This window comes from Equus quagga, chromosome 3, assembly GCF_021613505.1.
Source record: "Equus quagga isolate Etosha38 chromosome 3, UCLA_HA_Equagga_1.0, whole genome shotgun sequence".
Classification (NCBI taxonomy): domain Eukaryota; kingdom Metazoa; phylum Chordata; class Mammalia; order Perissodactyla; family Equidae; genus Equus; species Equus quagga.
This window is the reverse complement of record NC_060269.1, coordinates 105,141,742-105,161,858: the sequence shown is the minus strand read 5'-3', so window position 1 is coordinate 105,161,858 and position 20,117 is coordinate 105,141,742. Positions and strand designations below refer to the sequence as shown.

Genomic DNA, 20,117 nt, shown 5'->3' with positions numbered 1-20,117 from the left:
GATCTGTAGTAGTGTCGGGAGTTTCTCCTGGAAACCTAGCCTCTAATCTTTGAATCTATTCTTCTCAATAATTGTACAAATCACTTAAAAATCTTTATTAAAGGTTCTTTCTGTTTAAGCTAGCCAGAGTAGGTTTTGTTTGAAACTAAGAAAACAGACATTAAAAACAAAAAAACTTCCCCAAAGAGAAGCATTGCAGGCAACAGTCTTTTAAGGGAATGGGAATATAGAATTAATGATTTAACTGTTCATATTTCAAAGTGGCAAGGTCCTATTTAGTATTAAAAGATGATAACCTAACAATGCCTGGCATATAGTGGCATCTGTCTCATCAGCTGTGGTCAACTCACAGCACTTCTTGAAGATAATAGTGACTAAATTCCAGCTGTTTTAGTAGTATAAAAGAATGAAAAATACAACAAATGTAAGGAGGAATGGCTGTGTCTAACTGCACTGCAGAATTTAAAGAAATAACATAAGCAGCTCAAAATTTAAATTCTCAGTTCCAGTTATATTGAGATGATTTGTCTCCAGGCCATAAGTATCTCACGTTCTCTTACAGTGAAAAGGATGACAGAGTCGCACATCAAAATCCATGTCTTATTCCACAGAATTCCTGAATTACAAAGATGATTGAATTTACTTCCTTGCCTTGTGAGAAAATGAGGTCACTGATCGGGAAAAAAGTGCACTCCTGAGCATTGGAATGCAGACATGTGGGAGAATTCAGATGACTCAAAATATTCTCAATTTCTAAAACTTACAGAGTCTCTCTTGCTATCAGATTCAGCTGCTCCACACCTGACTGAGGAAGCTGTTCCTTCACGTCTTCAATACCAAGTCCACACCTTATCTAAGATCGTTAACTGACAGAAGGAAGCAATTCTCCTCCTGCCCAAACCTATTACTCCATCTGAAGTCAAGATCCCAGCATCCTCTTGGGAGCCAATTATCAAGTCAATACTGGAGACAAGAAGCTACTTGAACAAGAGACTCACAATATTCTAAAACTTAAATCTGTAAAAGCATAGGAAATATGTGTGAAAATGGATTTTATGTGTTTCTTACATAGGAGTGAGAAACAATTTAATTCAAGCTGGTATAAATGCATGATTAGAGATTTTGGATTTGTTGTGCTTCTCCAGGTAGTTGGCACAACTGCTAAATGCTTCTTCAACTAGTTCACCAAAATCTGGACCGAAAGGTGGCCTACGTTAGATAAAGTTCAGATACCAGGAATTCGTCCTTTTAATGTAGAAGGGATTAAATGACCTGCTGAAATAGGAATGTTAAAGTTGAGTTATTCTTCAAGACCTATGAAACTACCCACTTATTACATCTTCAGCCAGGACTCAGGAGACACTTTCTTTAAAAAGATAATGATGAGAAATAAATTGATGAGGACAGTGACACCTTTATAAATAAAATGTCTATAAATTCTGTTCTCTATACTTGAGAACAGAGAGGTTGAAGCCCCAGTGAAATGATTTCCTGGTTTCTTTAGGGTTCAGGTGTGGTAGAGGCCAAGTAGCAGCACTTTACCACTGGAAGGAAGTTGGGCATGGATTTCATAACAGGCAGCAGGATTTGAATGGTAAACAGTCTAGTACTCTGGCATTCACAGACCGAAATAATAGGCCATTTGATCTGTACCACCAACGACATCAAGGTCTGAGAAATACAATCAAAATTTAGCCACCTAGTCATGATCTCGCATCAATTCCCAGAACTGAGTTAGTTTACTCACCCCATAGCCCCTTCAAGGAAGAGAGAGTTGATTGCCTTTACAGAAGGACCATGCAATAGTCACATCTATTAATATTGTAGATGTTCCTTTTAGCTTTTCTGAAAAGTATCTCTGGCCATTTCTAAATAAATGGGGGGTAGGGGGAAATTCAAAGACTATTGAACAATGCCTCTGAGCTAATGTGCATCCAGAATACCACTAAGAAACATTGATCTGAGTGGAGGCCCTGGGGGTAATGTGACGAATGAGATTTTGTCCTGAGCCCATATTACAAATGTCACAGTGATCCCTCCATTCTATCCTTTGATTATTTCACCAGATCACTGGTATATATTTAGAAGATTTACTCTGCAACTGGAAGTAATCCCTCTTGTCTCTGAGGCCCATGAAGTAAAAGGTGTAAAACTGTAGTAATGACCAATCTGAAATTATCTCCCTCCTACCACAGGAATCAACACAAATCTTTATTGTATCTGTAAGGGCATCTGTAGGTGGCAGTGATTAGTGCCACCATAAAAAACATGGAAGAATAAAGGGTGGGGGGTTAGGAACATGTACAGATTTAAATTATTTATTTGGTCTGTGTAGAAGACAAACTTGTCTTGGCAAACAGCAATGCATTTAATCACCAATACATGTGGTGATTACAAATACAGCTAAATATGGTCCCTCCATATTTCAGCTTTACAGCAGAATTTAGTCTTCAGCAACCCTGATCATCTCAATATCCTATGACAAATCACACTGGTCGATGACTTGAATGGCATCAAACTGAAAGTATCTGATTAAAGGGGATTATCACATCCCCCAAATGCCTTTGCAAGAACCAAGAAATAAAACCCATCAAAATATAGAGTCCCTCTTGCTTAGATATTTTTGATAGTCTGGAACAAGTGGCGACATTCTCTCTAAAGTATTTGCTGTACTTTGCAACTGATGTCATGTCAACCTAGCCCTATGAGGAAAGAGTCCAAGAGTTCAAGGCTAATTCAAAACAATTAAAATTTGGTCTATTTCAACTCAGAATTAAGATGCTTTACTTTTGCATATTAAAGTATTAGTAATTTTGGTTTATTGTTATAATGGGCTTATTCTTTCTTGGGATAAAATATACATATTTTCTTATCTACTTCTATCTGTCTGTCTATCCATCTATCCAGAAGATACATACTTTAGATGCCCTAAAGAATAAAACAGAAGAACAACAGAAGTGCTGTCATGTAAATAATCTACTTTTTTTGCAAAGAAAGATTACCATATGTAAGCCAATTTTTTGAAAGAATGGATTGTATAAGAAAGACATAAACTTACTCAAAAACTGGAAGAACTCAAGGACTTTTATTCGTTTTCTAAGTTTAAGAGTTTAATAGTGTATCATTTGCATATCCATCATTTTATCCACTTTGCAATTTGACTATTTGTTAAGAGTTCTCTACATAATTAACATATTCACACTTTATTTTCCTATCATTTTCCCCTTCCTCACAGACAGTATTCCTTTACCTTCATTAAATTACTTTTTTCTTGCTTTTTCTCCTTCATATGTGTTTATTTTTCTTGACCATGAAAATCTCTCACATCAATTTTACGATTCTTTCCTGTCAACCTCAGTACTACTTGCTGCCTTTTACAAGGACCATAAATTCCAACTAATTCTAGTGGTTAGCTTTTCTTAAAACTTTATATTTTGACTTGACTATTAAATTACATGCAAAATGTATCATTTAAATTCAGACAACTTCTTGCAAAAGCAAGATGCTAGACTCCATAATGATATAATGGCTAGAAAAATGTTCTAAATACTGTATAAACATCCATAAATTAATCATTTAATCACTATCCTCAGCATGAAATCATTATTTTCTTTTATAGACTGATCAGCCAGGGTTACCTCATCAATTTCAGTTCCTAGCTTAACACCAGATTCTCATCTTGAAATATTGCTATTTTTCTTTTTGTACTTTCTGAATATAATTTTGAATCTAGATGGTTCATACCTTGTGTTGATTTCACAAAAAATAAGTCAATCAGAAAATGTCAGGACAAATTACAAATTTGAAACAAATCAATTAGGAAAGAAATGCACTTCTCAAAAAATACTTCTTAGAGGAGATGGAAAATGAATTTAAAATCTGGTGAAATAATTTTTATATAAAACCACATATGATACAGATAACTTTCTTCAATTTAATGTTTAAAAAATATTTAGACTTTGAAAACCAACTACTGCAGGCTACTTTCTAGAATGTTGAAAATTGATAAATGTCCAGCCATAGTAGCATTAAATCTAAGACTTTTTGGGAGTTACTTGAAGTTAACAATTTTTGTGGAACTTGAGACTTAGTTGGTCTGGAATGTCAGAGACTGAGAAAAATCTCCTACTTTTGATTTTTTTGAGTAGGTTTGCAGAGATTTGACAGTACGAATCTGTGGAGAACTTGGAAAAAAGCAGCAACCCAAAGTCAATAAAATGTCTGTTCTGAATAAAATGTTTGTTTTACATGATAGCCATGGCTTGAACAGCTGGATGAAAATTATTCTTTCATGGTATTTAAGGTATTTATAGTTCAAAAAACACACTTTGCAATCTAAACAGGCCAGAAGGTCAAAGACAATGAGAGCAAATATTTATTAAGCACCTCATTTTAAAAATAAACAGTCATTTCCTACAACTAGTTCATCAGAGAAATATCTTTCAAAGAAGTTAATGTTATGCAAGCTAGAAAATGTCCTCCCAAAGGAATGCAACTCATAGTCCTTGTTCAATATGCTTTCAATATGTTAACGGAAGATTCATATGTAGAACCAAGTAAGGTTGAAAGACGTTACACAAGAAGCCTGATATCACACATTTAAAGATAGTATTTTTCTGACGTGGGAAGACAGTTCACGTTAATTGAACACTTGTGACATCTAGGTACTGTGATGGAAAATCAACATATACTAGTATTGCCCGCAGCTGAGTCTATACTGAAGGAAAACTTAATTGTCACTGTTCTTCTTCAGCTCTTTAGCACTTTAATTAGTTCCACTCTAGGTTTGGGAGTAAATGGAAAAAAATACAAAGGATTCATTGAGGACAGTGGCATACATATGTGCAATGTTTTCTTTCACCGAATAAAAAGAAAATGTTGTGGGAATGAATTCAACATAGCTAAGAACATCTAGAGCATTCAGAATGATTCTTAGTGAATCATTCAAGTACCTTCGTGTCATCTGTGCTACTCTTGAATGTTTCACTCAGTTTTATTAATTAGAAGCAACTATGAACTCAACTGCAGGCATTTTCTTATTCTCAACAGACAACCACTTGATTTACCTGACACATCCAACAATTCAAATTTTGTTGGCCAAGACATGATTACCAACAGGATTCTCTTGTCAACCCAGTCATTCCACAACCTACAAACTTATACCAATATTATATGAACTAAGTTCAACTCAATCCAGTCAAACATATCCTATTTCATTGTGAGTACTGCTGTCAAGGATGTCCTCACCAATCAAAGTCCTCCTGAGGTACTAACAAGGTGACAAGCTTACACCCTTGAACTGAGAGTTGTGGCCAGGGAATAGAGGAAAGTTACGTTTAATGCCTCCTCCCGTCCAGATACCTACTGTTGACAAAAACAAGTTATAAACTACTCATAGGCTTTAAATGATTCTTGCCACATGATAGGTTGAATTATTAATTCAGTCATAGTTTATCTTTGGTTTTTATTTTACCAGGAAAGAAGCCCTCTATACTGATTTACTTAAAATTAAATATTTGAGGGACAATTGTGGGAGAATTAGTAACTCAAGCAGAACTGTGCTCTCTACTTTCCAAAAATTATTCTCTAACAATTCCAAGATCTTCACATGAAACATAGATGTGTTTTCATATGGTTGTACAATAGTTCATAGTTATTTGAATTTTGATAAGTGGATTTATCAAAGAAAAATTCACTTCATGCATTTTTATTATAATAATAATATTAATAATAAGAAAAGCCTATTCCAATGTGCAAAGAAAATTCGGCTATAGTGCCATTCAAACAGATAAACAAACAAGCAAATAAAATTTGCCTGATTACATGCTAAATTAATGAATTTAACAAAAGACTCAAAGTAAACAAAAAATGTAGATTTGAGCTATAATAATTTCAATGTGTGAAATTATAAGATAAAGAATTTTTGCTACAAATGAATTTGAGCCAATAATGTATTTTTAATGAAAAAATTCAATTAAAACATATTTTTTTCTTTCTGTCCATGCATGTGTCTGCTAAGAAAGCCTTAGCTTTTATATGTTTAAAACCAAAAAAGCATTCCGAGGTGTATTCTACTTTAAATCTTAACGCTCTGGTTTAGGAGATGTTCCCTCACAGATCTCAGGCAACTTCGCTCTCAGCTGAGGGGATAATTGACAGAGCTTGGTCTGGGGTACATGATTTGGTTGGACATCACACTTACCTGCTTGATTTGTGGTTACATTTACAGACACATACTGCCGGGCTCCTGGGCTCAGGTCGGACACTCCATTCACTGCCTCAATCTCAAAGGTATAGTTTGTGTGAGCGAGCAGATCCACCATCATGACAGAGGTATTTTTCAGGCCGATTTGCTGGGGGAGGTACCTGACATGACCGTCACACTCGTCACACACACCTGCATGGGAGTTGCACTTCTTGCATGCAATATAATATGACACATCTTTCCTTCCACCAGTGTCAGCAGGAGGAATCCATTCCAGAAAGACACTAGTTTCATTAACATTTGAGATGGCATTCCGAGGAGCTGAGGGGGGTCCTGGTTTGCAAAGTAAAGTAAGAAAAACATATTTTAAGATGATAAAATTAGGCATTGTTTACTGCACAAATCCCTGGTCTGAAGGAAAAAAATAGATTTTCAATCAATCTTTTAAGAAGGGAGAACACGAGAGTTAAGAATTTGTAATAATCTTTGAAAAATCGTGTGATAGTTTTGTAGGGACAATAGTGGGATTTATATCCTGCAGAAATGACTTGGCATTGTTCTAACACTATTTCAGGTGAAGCAGAAGTTTTGCTTTGTGTATAAAGAATTATGGAGTAAAATTATGTATGCAAAAATAATGTTACAGAAAATTACATATTCAAAAAGTGGCAAGTCCTTTGGCAAATCCAAGGAAAAATTCTCCTTAAGGATTGAACTGATTACCCCCCATTGATACTTGACCCTGAAACCTAGGAAGTAAACATGAAGGATTTACCAAGCAATGAGTACAGGTAAAAAAGGATGTTTCAGTGTGGTCCTTGACTGCAAATTCTGCAGCAAGTAAAAAATAGCCTTAGCTCATCTCAAAATAAATTGCATATCTACTGATAAATCACCAACAGAATTTGGAACCTCCCTCATATGTTAAGAAAGAACTAGAATTTACATAGTCGGTCAACATTACAATCTGTAATAAAACTTCACTAACTTTGATATTGTTTTTATATTGTGGTTCTGCAAGTTTTGAATTTTACTTAAATGGAAATCTGAAATTTATTTGAAAGATAACTCTCAAAATCACTACAAGATGAGGAATGAAAGTGTTCAGATCTTGAAGGATCAGCAGAACACATTTACATATAAATAATAAATAATATCCATTTGTAGATTACTTTATTTCTGAAATTAACAATTAGCACACTAAAGAGAATTAAAATCGATTACATATCAATTGTAACAAATGTACCGCTCTGGTGGGGATGTTGATAATGGGAGAGGCTATGCATGTGTGCAGGCAGAGGTATATGAGAAATCTCTGTATTTTCCTCTGAATTTTGTTGTGAACCTAAAATTGCTGTAAAAAAAATTAAAGTCTTTAAAAAATTAATTGCATAATGTCAACTGTATAGTCGATTTTCAGATATTTAGAGCTACAACTTCAGTCAGCTCTTAATGGTATATGACCAGATTTTTCTCAAAGAGAAAATACATTTACATTTGTTTCAGACTTAATTAATAAAGATTTCCCAACAGGGAATAAAATGGACTATGGTGGTAGTTGAATGGTTCACAAGCATAAATTAAGCTACTTAGGATGACATAGTTTATCTTAATATGCATTGTCTGTTCTAAATATAGAGATTAACATCAATTTCTACCTAACATTTATTAAGCCATGATTGTTGAGGACTAAATTTAACAGTGACAAGAAAACTATCTAGTATTTACAAAAATGTCATTTAAATTAAAGGACCCCATAACCCAAGAAATGCCATTATTGACAAAACAATCCCCATCTTGGTATATTTATGGTTCAACTCTGTGAACTTTTCCATACATACAACCTCACACACTTCAACATAAAACAGTCACTTTTAAGTTGAAACAATTTCTTAAGATGGGAATACAAGTATTCTTTTTTCTATAACTTTTAGCTTATTGAATAGTGGGAAGTTACGGAGAAAATGTAATTTCGGATTAAAATGCTACAGGCTTACTTCTGAGAAAAATGCAAACTATACCTGAAATATATCTAGTTCAGAAAGATATCAAACATAAGTTTCTGCCAACTGAAAAGTACCCCTATTTAACCTTTCCTCTAAATCTGTGAAAATCCACCAGAATCTGACTCTTCCTTTTCCTCTGCTTCTGCTCCGAACAGCCCCTCAACATTTGGGTGGGGGCACACACGCCTCTTAAAGTCAAAACAAGACAAATTCAAGTGAAGCCCTAAAACAGAGGTAAAAAGTAGAGGCTCAGATTGACATGTACCTAAAAAATAATGTAATGAAATTCCACTGCCCCACTAATAGATGTGATGTATGAACCAAAGTAGAGTTGTGAGAAGTACCCTTGGTTTAAGCAGATTCATTAGAATCTAGGTTTTTATTTTTGTTTGATTTTTCTTTCCCTGCAGGTTTACAACATTCTGTTTTCCAGATTTTACATGTACATTTTTTCCCAGAAAAAATATTGAAAGGAATTGGAACCATAAATTTAATTCCAAAGAGCCAAAGGGAAAGCAAATTTAAGATTTTCATCTGAACATCAATCAAGCCATCTGTTCAAGGGGATCGCATGCAGAATTTGTGGTACTATGAATGCAACTAAAAACAGAATATACATGCTCACAGATTACATATTAGAAAGATCTTCTACATAAGTCCCAACAGTCTTTTGAGAAATGCATATAAATTAGTGTTCTTTTGAGACACAGTATTAGAAATTCACACGCCTGGGGACAGAGAATATATGAAGCCTGACTATGGACGCAGGTCCTAAAAGAGTGCTAAGCAGTCCTTGCCACCAGAACACGGGCTCTCCCCCATTGCCAAACCTAACAGATTTACAGAAGGGGAGGCTCACATTTGTGCTGAGAAAGAGAAGGATCATAGCCGGATCACTTAAAGAAAATAGTAATTAGAAAATGAATGAAAAGTAAAAGATAATTCAAGACATGATTTTCTCTCCCTAATTTGCCATTCTATTGTCTAGCCAACATTTCTCCCCACCATTTGGGCATTCTTTTGCTTTGAAGAATCAAAATAATCTCCACTGCAACCAAACGCATCACATTCCATCATAGTTTATATCTCCTCTATTCAAATGAATCCTGCCAAGAGTATACATGATAATGTCACTTACTCATTTGAAAGAAATTGTTCATGATTAGCAATCATCTAACCCGTAAAATTATCAGTCTCGTGATAAAAGAATTATCTTTAGCAAAGTAAAACTAACTAATATCAATGATTTGAGGAATTATGAAAATACGTCTTACTGACACTATGAAATTCAGACACTGAAATACAGATGAAATTTCAGCTTTTGATTACTTAATTAAAGGAGTTGTACATCTCTTTATATTTAATGCTAATGAATACTAAGTTTCAAACATCTTTGCCATCATCCTTGAGAGCAACTACAACTTACTGAGATCTAAAATAGTAAAATAAGGTGGGTCATGGAAATTGAAAGTTATGGGGAGAGGGAATTCACTTTTCTTCCCTTTCTTCCTCTGTTTGTGTCTGATTTGCTATAAAGACTATTATTGTGGAAAAACTATGAAGATATTGCCATCAAGCAAACAAATACATAAATTTGTTTCCTTCCAATAAATACATGGAATACTAGAAAAACAAAAGCACCAAAAACACTGATGGATGTGGATGTATCCACGGCAATATTGAAATTAGATGTTGTATATTCATCACTCTAATTATATGATTATCTGATAGTATAATTAATAGCAGTTAAGGACGCTCACTAATAAGAAACAAGACAACTGCTTAGAAATTCTAGCTAAAAAATTGGTTCTATGTTTGACTCCTAAATCTGATTTTCCAACCCCCAGTACTCCATGTTCTTGTAGTGTTTCCTGCCATCTTTTTTAGTGGCATTTGCAGCTTAGTGGGGCAGGTTAGAACAAGAAGGCGAAAGTGCCATTTACTGTATGTTTATACGATAGATAAAAAAAATGGCTTGGAAGAAGAAGAGAAAAAGGTTTACTGTGAACAGGGAAATGAATTTATCCAGTCATCTTTGGCTATTGTCAACACTAAAAGATCACAAAACAAAAGGAAAATTCTATATCTGTGTCTCAGACGATGAATTTGAAATTAGGGCACATGGATGCTTCTGACAGTGAGAGATAAAAGAGTCAAACTTTTCAATGCTTTTTCAAGAAGACTGAAATTTGGTGAACAATCGTACTGGAAGATTAAACGTTATGCCTGTTTTAGGGGAAATGGTAATAGAATGTAACAGGCTCCATCATGCTCTTTTTTCAAACTGGTGAAACTTCTCATCACCAAATATCCATGGGTTTCCTTACTTGTGCATGCCATTGTGGGTGGATCAGACTCCCTCCTGAAATAATCCTTTTCACAGACACAAGAGGTTGAAGCTTCCTCATGGGTATAACTGTGAGGTGGACATTTGCTGCAGCTCTGGCTGTGAGGTGAGGCTTTGAAGAACCCAGGTCTGCACACTGTCAAAAGAAATAAGAGACTAAGCTTTTCCCTGGAACAGATGCAGTGTTTGTTTTGTGAATCACGTCATTATTTTGACTAATATACACAGATTACATACAACACAATCTTTGTATTAATTTCAAAAACCTTCATAAGCTTCTGAATCATAAATACTATGCTATTCATTCAGATAATCAAATATTTAAGTATTTAAATTAAACGTTTGGAATGTATATATTTTTAATGATTTTTATGCTACAGGAGCTTATAAGAAATTACATTATAAAAGGTAAATACTTCTATGTGTTTAAAACTGAAGCAGTGCTTTAAGTATAATTTTCATTTACTCTATTATTAATACAACTTTTGTTGAAGAAATGTAAATTTTCCACTACGCTCATAGAATGGTATGGTATGCAGTAAGTGCTCAAAACTTTGTTATTGAATTAATAAATAAATTAACTGTAGAAGCTTAAAGCTTCACAAATTCTGTTAGACTGGGGAGAATGCATAAATGAGCTGGTGTATCGTTCACACTATATTGATTTCAGGAAGAGTCAGATTTTAGGCATTTATTTTACATTTTTCTCCATTTTAGAACTTTTCCTTGATTCAACAAGCGTCTATTCTCATACCAGTCATACTTATACTATACAAATTGCAATGATCTATAAAAGATAGAAAGTGTGTCTTATTCAATTTTGTGTTCATAATGCTTATCACAGTGTTTGACCAGAATATGTGTTCACAAATTGCTAGGTTATGCATAAATAAATGAATGGCGTGGCATGAAGATTGTAACTGAACTATCTAGAATCAAATAAAGAAAATGTTCCCTGGATATTTTTGTTAACATTTCTGTTGGTGGTGAAGTAAGTAAGTGCTAACAATGTAAATCTTTTTATTGTGTGGATTCCCTAGAATTTGTCTCTTTCTTTCTTCTCAATGGCTAATAAAGCCAAGCTTTTATTCCAGTTGCCCAATATAGGCCATTTGAAGACCACCAAACTGATGGTTTGATAACCTTTTAAGCTTAGTTTACATAAAGCTAATCAATCATCTATATTTTTTTCTATTTTAAAAATTCACTATTATACTTGAGCATTTATTCAAGCATCAATGAACATTTGCTAAAGCTCAAAGGTGAACTCATATTTCAATAGAAATTTTTGATAGTCATAATGAAGTGGGGCCAATTTTCATGTGCTATAAATGATCTGGGGTTTTAGTAATCCATGCTCAGGCTTTCCGCCATCTCCGTGAATAATCAGGAATTGACAAAAATGAGAAGGTACTTTTTTCAGGAGATCTAATTATAGCGATAGTAAAGCCTTAATGCTCTTATAAATTCAGAGAGAATGTGAAGGTATTTCAAAGATAAGAAGAGCTTTTTGATAGCATTAGGGACATTCTTGTAGTTAAATGATTAGGAGAAGATTTTAAATATTATTTTTCTTATAACAGGATTGCTGTAGCAGCCAATACCATTCTTAGCTAAGTTATCCAATTTTTCTTCTTTTATCCTTTTCAGTAAAACCATTCTCACTTTAAACACTATTTGCTTTCAAAGACGTGAAGTGTCAATCCATGCATTCCACATATTTGGAATTTATTTATCATTCATGAAACAAATGTCACTTATTATCTTTTTAATGAGTGCCTTTTAACGTAAACATTTTGTATGATACCACATGTAACACTGTTATTCAACCCTCCAGGGGAACTCTGGGAATAGGAAAAATATAAATGTAAGTAAAAGGTAGATAAATGTATCTTTATGTTCAGTAGATCAACAAAATGCTTTTAGCAGAGGTAGTGGGCCAGAAATTTTGCTTCGTACTGGGTTACAGAAGTAAACAAGATAGACACAGCCCTGCCTTTATGATTCTTAGAAGCGTTGCATGAATAATTATAAATATGGTTATGCTTGGAAAAAGAAAGAGCATGGGGATGAACATTGACACCTAATTTAGACTGGAATGTCAAAGAAGACTTTGGAAGCTGAATCTCTGCTGAGATGTATAAGATTAGGAAAATTATCCAATACGAGTAAGAGTATTGCAGTGCATTAGAGGGAAAAATCTTTGCAAAGTACCAAAAGAGGTGGGGAACAAACAGGCAGATGGAGGAAACTAAAGAATTGATCGGGGAGATAATAGAAATAAAGTGGCAAAGATGAAAATTAGACAGGGAAGAGGACACCAGGTCATAAACAGCTTACAGTTTTTATTATTTTGGACTTTAACTTATGAATAAGGAGAGGTTGGTATAAAGTTTTAAGCAGGGAAATAATAAGATCAAAGTGGTTTTTAAGAGAAAATTTCATAGCAACATGGGACTGGAGAGGAGCATGGATGGAGGCAATTGGGCCTTTTGTTTCTGTTGTACTGGTCCAGAAAGAGACTCTGTTGCTTAACAAGAGTGGTTCAAATGGTGAGAGATAAAAGTAGGTAAATTCAGGAGATGAGTGGGACTTAAGATCAACAAGATTTTGAGACGTATTTAATGGTCAGATGAGTGAGCGGGGAATCCTATGAAGGCCCCTAAGGTCTTTGGCTTAAACTACCCAGGAAACACTGGTGCCATTTTCTCCGATAGAGAGCATTTGATGTGAAAGGTGTTCGGGGAAAGGTAATGATTACGTCTAAAGCATTATTTAATTTGAGGTGGCTAAAGAAATCCAAATAGAGGTACAGAGAGGAAAAGTGCAGGTTTCAATGTTCTCCAAGAAAAGTATTACAAAACCATAATTATGTAATGCCTTCAAATCATAGCCCCAAGTCCAAATAGGACATACAATGCTGCTGGACAATTTTAGTATCATCTCCTGAGTTAACTTCAGTTCCTAGCATGAACATGATTATTTTGTAGCTTCTCTTTCTTCTAATTCCTTATAAGCTCTGCTCTTTTGTGACTCCTAGTTGGTACATTTGTCTGTGTTCTGAGATAGTAGAAGCCATCAGAGAGCAACTTTCTTATTTTCTTTCCACCAAATCTCCAAACGTATATGCACATGTACCCACTCTCTACCTTTTTTTCCTCTTAAAATGGCAGCGTGTGCTTGCTCCCATCAGAAAAATGTCTTTATTTGAATTAGGAATCCCATCTCTACTCTCGGAGGGTAATCTTTCAAGTGTCTCTATCCCTTTTACATGGTCAGTCTCTCTCTTTCTCTCACTCAGTCATTCACATAAGCCCAAAACAATTTTCCAGAACTTTTCAGTGGAAACACAGTGAAACGAAACAAAACAAGTAACAACAAAACTATCAATCTCACTTGATCCCAGTTCTCTCTGTAGCTACCAAACAGTTTTGTTCCCCTTCGGAACACAATTTCTTAAATTACTTTTTCATACTTGCATCTCTAGCTCCCCATTTTAAATCACATGTTGACACACTCCACTCCACTGAAACTGCTTTTGTGAAGATTACAGTCATCTCATTGCCATACTTCTCAGCAGCAGTTGATGCTGTCCTCATTGGGGAAACTCCAGTTAATTTACTACAAAATGCTAGCATAGCCTATAAGTATCTACACAATGTTTAAGAAACCCTTCAAATGCTGTATCCTATCACACTCACTATCTCCATCCATACCAACCCACTTAGAATTTCCTGCACTTGAGGACCTCCTCTATCTGCTTCCAAATATCGCAGGAAAAGCATTCCAGGCCTAAAGAACTGTAAATTAGGGAAAAAAAGTTTGTACCCCATGATAAGGGATTTGGAAGACACAGTTGGTATTTATTTTTTGAGGGCATTCTTTCTGTCAAGCACTGTGGTAAGGAATATTTATACTGTGGTGAGAAAATAAAAAATGTACTCCACACCCTAAAGCTACAACATATTTGGGGATGCAGAATATAAATAATAATAATCAAAAGAAGAAAAATTGATTTTTTACATTTTAATTAAGACAATATTTAACAAATAATTATTTAGGTAAGTAATAAAATTTCTCTGAATTCCAATTTTCATTCCAAAATAAAGGAAGCTTCAGAACAAAGTTGTTTCACACAACAGTCATACGTTATCTAAATATTATTTGGACAATACTATGCTAGTCCATTTTAATTGGGCAAGGAGTAGGAGACAAAAATGCATCCTATCTTAAATGTTTAATAAGATGATTTTCGCAATCTTCTGGAGAGAAGGAAACTATTTTTTATAATTCCTATTCTGTCCATGCTTCAAAGCTCATTTAAGAATTACATTTTCCGTAATGCTGTGTTGATCTTCAGGATTACATTTTCCTTCCCTACACATCCTTTAGAACTTTGCACCATTTATTTAGTGTCTATCTTATGGCAGATAGTAAAATTTTTGTCATAATTTTGTGTGTGTAAATTCCCATGTGTTTCCAACTCGTGTGAACATTCTGGAAAATGGAAACTGTTCACTTGATTTTCATCATATGTAACACAGTTGTTTGTTTCAGTACATATGCATCAGTATTTATTGGTGTAAATAGTACATTTGTGTCCTTCTCAGGGTCTAAATGGGATAGCCGGAACTTAATAAAAGCTGGTTAACCTGAATTATTTAAATATTAAGTCCTGACAAGTAAAAAATAATCTGTTACATCTACACTAGCTACCTTAGAAGCTTTGCACAAACTACCAACACTTTCACTCTCATCACTTCAAAAACAAGGATGTCAATGAGATCAATTAAAATGCAGTTTTTAAATCTAAACAGAAAAAGCATATTATCAATACTGAAATGAACAGAGGCTTTCATTTGCTAAAATTGTGAAAGGTGCTGCATAATCTGATTAGGAATCTTTTTAAAGCCCTCAAAACTATCAAAAATGGTTAAACTGACAATTTAGAATGTTTTTTCACATTATCATCAGTTAAATTACTTTTAATGTTTCCAAAATATTTTACCCTTTAAGATCCATCACCCTTGGGATGCCTAAGTGAATTCATTTTACAGTTCAAACTCAATGCTCCAAGAACATGGTCGTCATGAAAAATAAAAAAACAAAGTAAGTGGAAAATACTGTTTTAGTAATAGAATATTATAATTCTCCTCATTAGAGTTAAAATGTACAGACCAGTTTTAAATAGACGTATATAAAAGAAAAGAAATAGAAAATAAAAATGCACAGACTGTTGTTGTCTACAGTGTTCATGATATAATTAACCTTCAAGAATGTTATTGAATTTATCCAATTATGCTTTATTAAGAATGACAGAAAATCACTATGAACAAGATTTTACCATAGTTCTATCATATGTGAATTATCAGAGGATGTAAGCTAAGTCAAATTCACTCTTTAAAAAGATTTTTCAAATGAAGGGGCCCACAAGATAGCTTAGCCCAAATTTAAAAGACGTGTTTATTAAGAAAACAGCATAACACAACATGCCACAAGAAAATTACAACTCAAAATATAGTCAGTAATATTTATAACAAAATTTAACATTGATAGCACATCTATCCTCACATTTAAAATATCTGCTCAGTATAAAAATATAGATATTGTGATAAAACACTGATACAATTAAAATAATTTTAAGCTAGGAACTCTAAAATTTGGCAACCCCTCTTGGATGTTTGCAAACAGAAACAGGAGAAAGAGCTTATTTAAGAATCTGAAATTACTGGCTAATTAGAATATGTTTAAATTATTAAAGGAATGAGGCTAATTCTAATATTAGCAAATAGTATCAGAGAATAAGAATGCTATTAATACATTAAATCTCTTTCTACAGATATGTTTTCAATCTAGGCTTACTAAATATTAATAGAAGCTCAATGAAATTATACAATATTTACAAATGAAGAGTAACAGTAATTAGGTTACATATCCTTCACATATTCATTCATTCAAATTATGTAATAAACCAGGCCTATGTGTCATGAACACTACTGGACACTATACATGCAAGTATAATTACAACATATTCATTGCCATCATGCCATTAAATAACTCAGTTATGTGTGGTGATAGCTTATATGTTGTCTGTCATATATTTAGGAATTTATTAATTGTTTAATGGTGTTTAATATTAATATTAATAAGGCACTCAAAGTGACGATTTAAAAATAACATCATTGTGTATGTGTGTGAATATATGTGTGTGTGTGTATATGGATATGTGTATATAGTGACAACAATATTGTAGACCATCAGTAACAGACTATACACACATATATACATGTGTGCATATATATTTATAACACGGTATCATCCAATTATAAAAAATGGATGTGTGACTTTAGAAACTATTAGGAATTGTATTACATTCACATTTTTATATTTCTAAATCTATATCTTTTATAGAAGTGCTTCATCATGTAGTGTCAATGATCAATTCTAATACTGACTTCCCTCTTACAGTATAGGGTAAGAAATTATCACCTCCTCTAGAATTCAGAAAAGAGCAGAATATCCTTAAATTTAGTAAAAATATATTATGTACCAATATCACTTCCTGTTATATTCCTAAGATTAGAAGTTATATCATAACTAATAGCTAGCAAAGTTAAAAAAGACGCTTAAAATTCAGAATATACTGAACTAAATTCCATATAGATATAACCAATTTACCAAATCATCTAGGACAGAACGTTTGTCATGCTCAAGTAAAGCACATTGATCCAATTATTATTTATTTCAAAATTATTCCTTGACAAATGATGTGGCTTCTTAAGATAAAATAATTAAGCTAAACTAATTTCAATTTTACATGTCTGAATAACAAGTCACGCACAGTGTTCATGGAGAGACGTTCTGCAATGATTGATAGTGTGTCTCTCCACCATGGCAACATGGGCATGCGTGAGAGTAGTAACTCAACCACGAGGCTCCTTTTAGCTTGGAATGGACTGACACATGGCCCCTAAGCTGTGCACACCCATAAATCACAATATTACTATTTTATGTTTACCTAATTAAATATCCCCTAAAATAAAAGCCACACCATTTCAGCAGTTCTCTAAAGGCTGCTACAAACCATCTATGTAAGGATGAACGTTTGTCTATGATAGAATCCACGGTATCTCTCAGAGCAGAGGCGTTTTTCTCCTTAATTATTGAATGATTGGATTCTTCTACAGTAATAAATTGCTCCAGATCATTTTAAAGTTTCATTTTAGGAGTTAGTTTTACTGGATATTTTTCGTAGCTCTATAATTTCAGTAGATACTTAAGATACTGAGCAGTTTTGCTTCCCAAACAAATAATTGTGGATCATTTCCGATATCAGCACGCTTCAGTGGTAGTGTGTGTAGGAGACGTGCGACAGTGTGCGTGTATGCACAAAACACTACAAATATCTGATTGTATATTTTCCACTTCTTCAAAAATTTTAATTAGATAAAGATTGGGGAGTCAGCACGAAGTATTTCTATTGCTAAACTAAACAGACTTGAAATGAATACATTGGAAGATCAGGAAAAGTTAGTTTAAGATATGTTTGAATTGTTTTTCACTCTCAAACATTATCTTTACTTTTTCATAGATACAGAAAGTCCCAATCTGAATGAGTTAATCTTGACTCCAACAAATACTATGTGCAGTGGTCTTATGTCAGTTTGTCTTATGAACAAATGGTGCTTTTGAACACTCTTTCACAATTTAAATTCTTCCTAAGAAAGGAAGTATCAGCTATCAAATATGTTAGATGGATCCAGTTCTCAGTGAATTTGCACCGAGAAAAATAGAAACTAAGTTAAATCAAATTAAATGACTTTCTAATTTCAAATGGTAAATCTCCTGGTACTTTCTTTTATCATGTCTTCAACTGGTGAAAGCATGAAAGCCCAAAAATCCAGGGGATGGGCTGGATTATAAAACAGCCAGAAAATGGACTTTTACATAATTCTTTTTAGAGCACCTAAACTTAGCACAATGCCTTGCAAATATTTTCGACATATTTTCAAGAGTTAGTTGGATATCCAAAATGTATAATTCTTTTATATCTTCACAAGCAAAATGAATGTCTATAATTATTTTGTAACTTTAGAGAAAGCCAGAAGTCTGTGTTTTTGAGAATGAATTTATTATGCAAATTTATATGAAAGGGGAAATCTGTGGATGAATGTTATCTCACTAAAACCACGACACAAAGTTTAGCATTTGCTTATCGATAAAACATACATCTTCTCTAAACTAAAAGGTTCCAAGTACCCCACTTACAATTTTCTCTTGTCATCGGCAAAGATAATTTTTCTGTACAAGTTGATTAAATCTGATATCAAGGCCTTGTCACTTTGTTTCATATTGAATATGATGAAAAATTAAATATTGATGAAACGTTATGAAATAATCTTGTATCAGACTTTAGTGTTTTTCTTCATTATTGAATGATTCAATCCAGGTGCTTTTCGGAAGAACATTCGTGACATAAATATTTATTGCTTTGATGGGTTTGATGTACAGTTTAAATATTAAGCTGGCTGATTTATCCTTAATTGAAAGAAAAGCTTATGGCCTGTGTATTTGACTTGAAGTACTCATTATTTCTAGACTCAGGTAGTGAAACCTGGTGTGTTTAACTCATGTCTGTATGGTTATAAAATGAGTTCAGTTATGAATCATGAAGTGAATATCTCAGTTAATGCAATAAAACTTCCACAAACAGACAAAAGCATTCAACACAACATTTGTTGTGAAAGTGTGTGTGAGGTCTGGCACAGTCTTGGCCTTGACAGACAAGGGAAAAATAGTGTTTTCTCTCATGAGCATTTCTCCTTGTACCATTGGGCATTACATCTTAGTTCACTAACTCAGAAGACAACACTGCCTGTGTAATAAAATGATATCTCCTTCAACATGATGACAAAGTTCAGATTATATATGTACTGTTTCGGAATAAAGAATGAACCATTATATGTAGTATACGTATTATATGTAGTATTTATGTCGTATGCTTTGGTGATTATATTTTCTCTTTAAAAAGCATGCAATGACTATAACAAGGAAAACTTATTCCTCTGTTCATTTAGACAATTATACCCATACTGATTAAAACTTAGGTTTAACTAAAACATTAACAACACAATTCTTTAAAAAGCATAACTAGATATAAAGAGATTAACTGTTTAACAAGGGTCTGAAAACTATTAATTTGCCTTAAAATGAAAAAGAATTTAAAATTTGCCCTGATTATGAGAAAGCATACTTGGAGAATAGGACTGTAGCTCATTTGTTGCTATAAATATCAATACAATGAAGAAAAGATAGAGAATACATAGAACGGGTAGTTGTTCTAAACCAGTTTTCTCCAAATTGTGCTTTGAGAATTAAAATGAATCAAGCCATTTTGCAAATGGTCAATGCATATCCATCGAATACTGTTCTTTTAAATGGAAAGCCCGTGAATTAGCAAAAGCAACTGGCTAGTGCAGTTCCTTTGGCAAAAGCAGCCATCTATTTGCTCTTAATTTTCAGTGCAGAAGTATCCTACTGGGTCTCAAATTAAACAATT

At 33.7% G+C, this 20,117-nt stretch overlaps 1 protein-coding gene across 6 annotated transcripts in view; it reads right to left on the bottom strand.

Annotated features, from left to right (window-relative positions):
- Positions 1-20,117, bottom strand: part of EPHA5 (EPH receptor A5) — a 329,244-nt gene that overhangs the window by 149,287 nt on the left and 159,840 nt on the right. For 4 of the 6 annotated variants that reach the window (XM_046657571.1, XM_046657573.1, XM_046657572.1 and 1 more), the window contains exons 4-5: positions 10,539-10,694; positions 6,203-6,538 (exon numbers count right to left, since the gene is read on the bottom strand). In XM_046657571.1, coding sequence (XP_046513527.1) covers positions 6,203-6,538; positions 10,539-10,694 — 492 coding nt within the window. The remainder of the gene's footprint in view (positions 1-6,202; positions 6,539-10,538; positions 10,695-20,117) is intronic. The other 2 variants (XM_046657575.1, XM_046657576.1) reach the window with 1 other exon arrangement.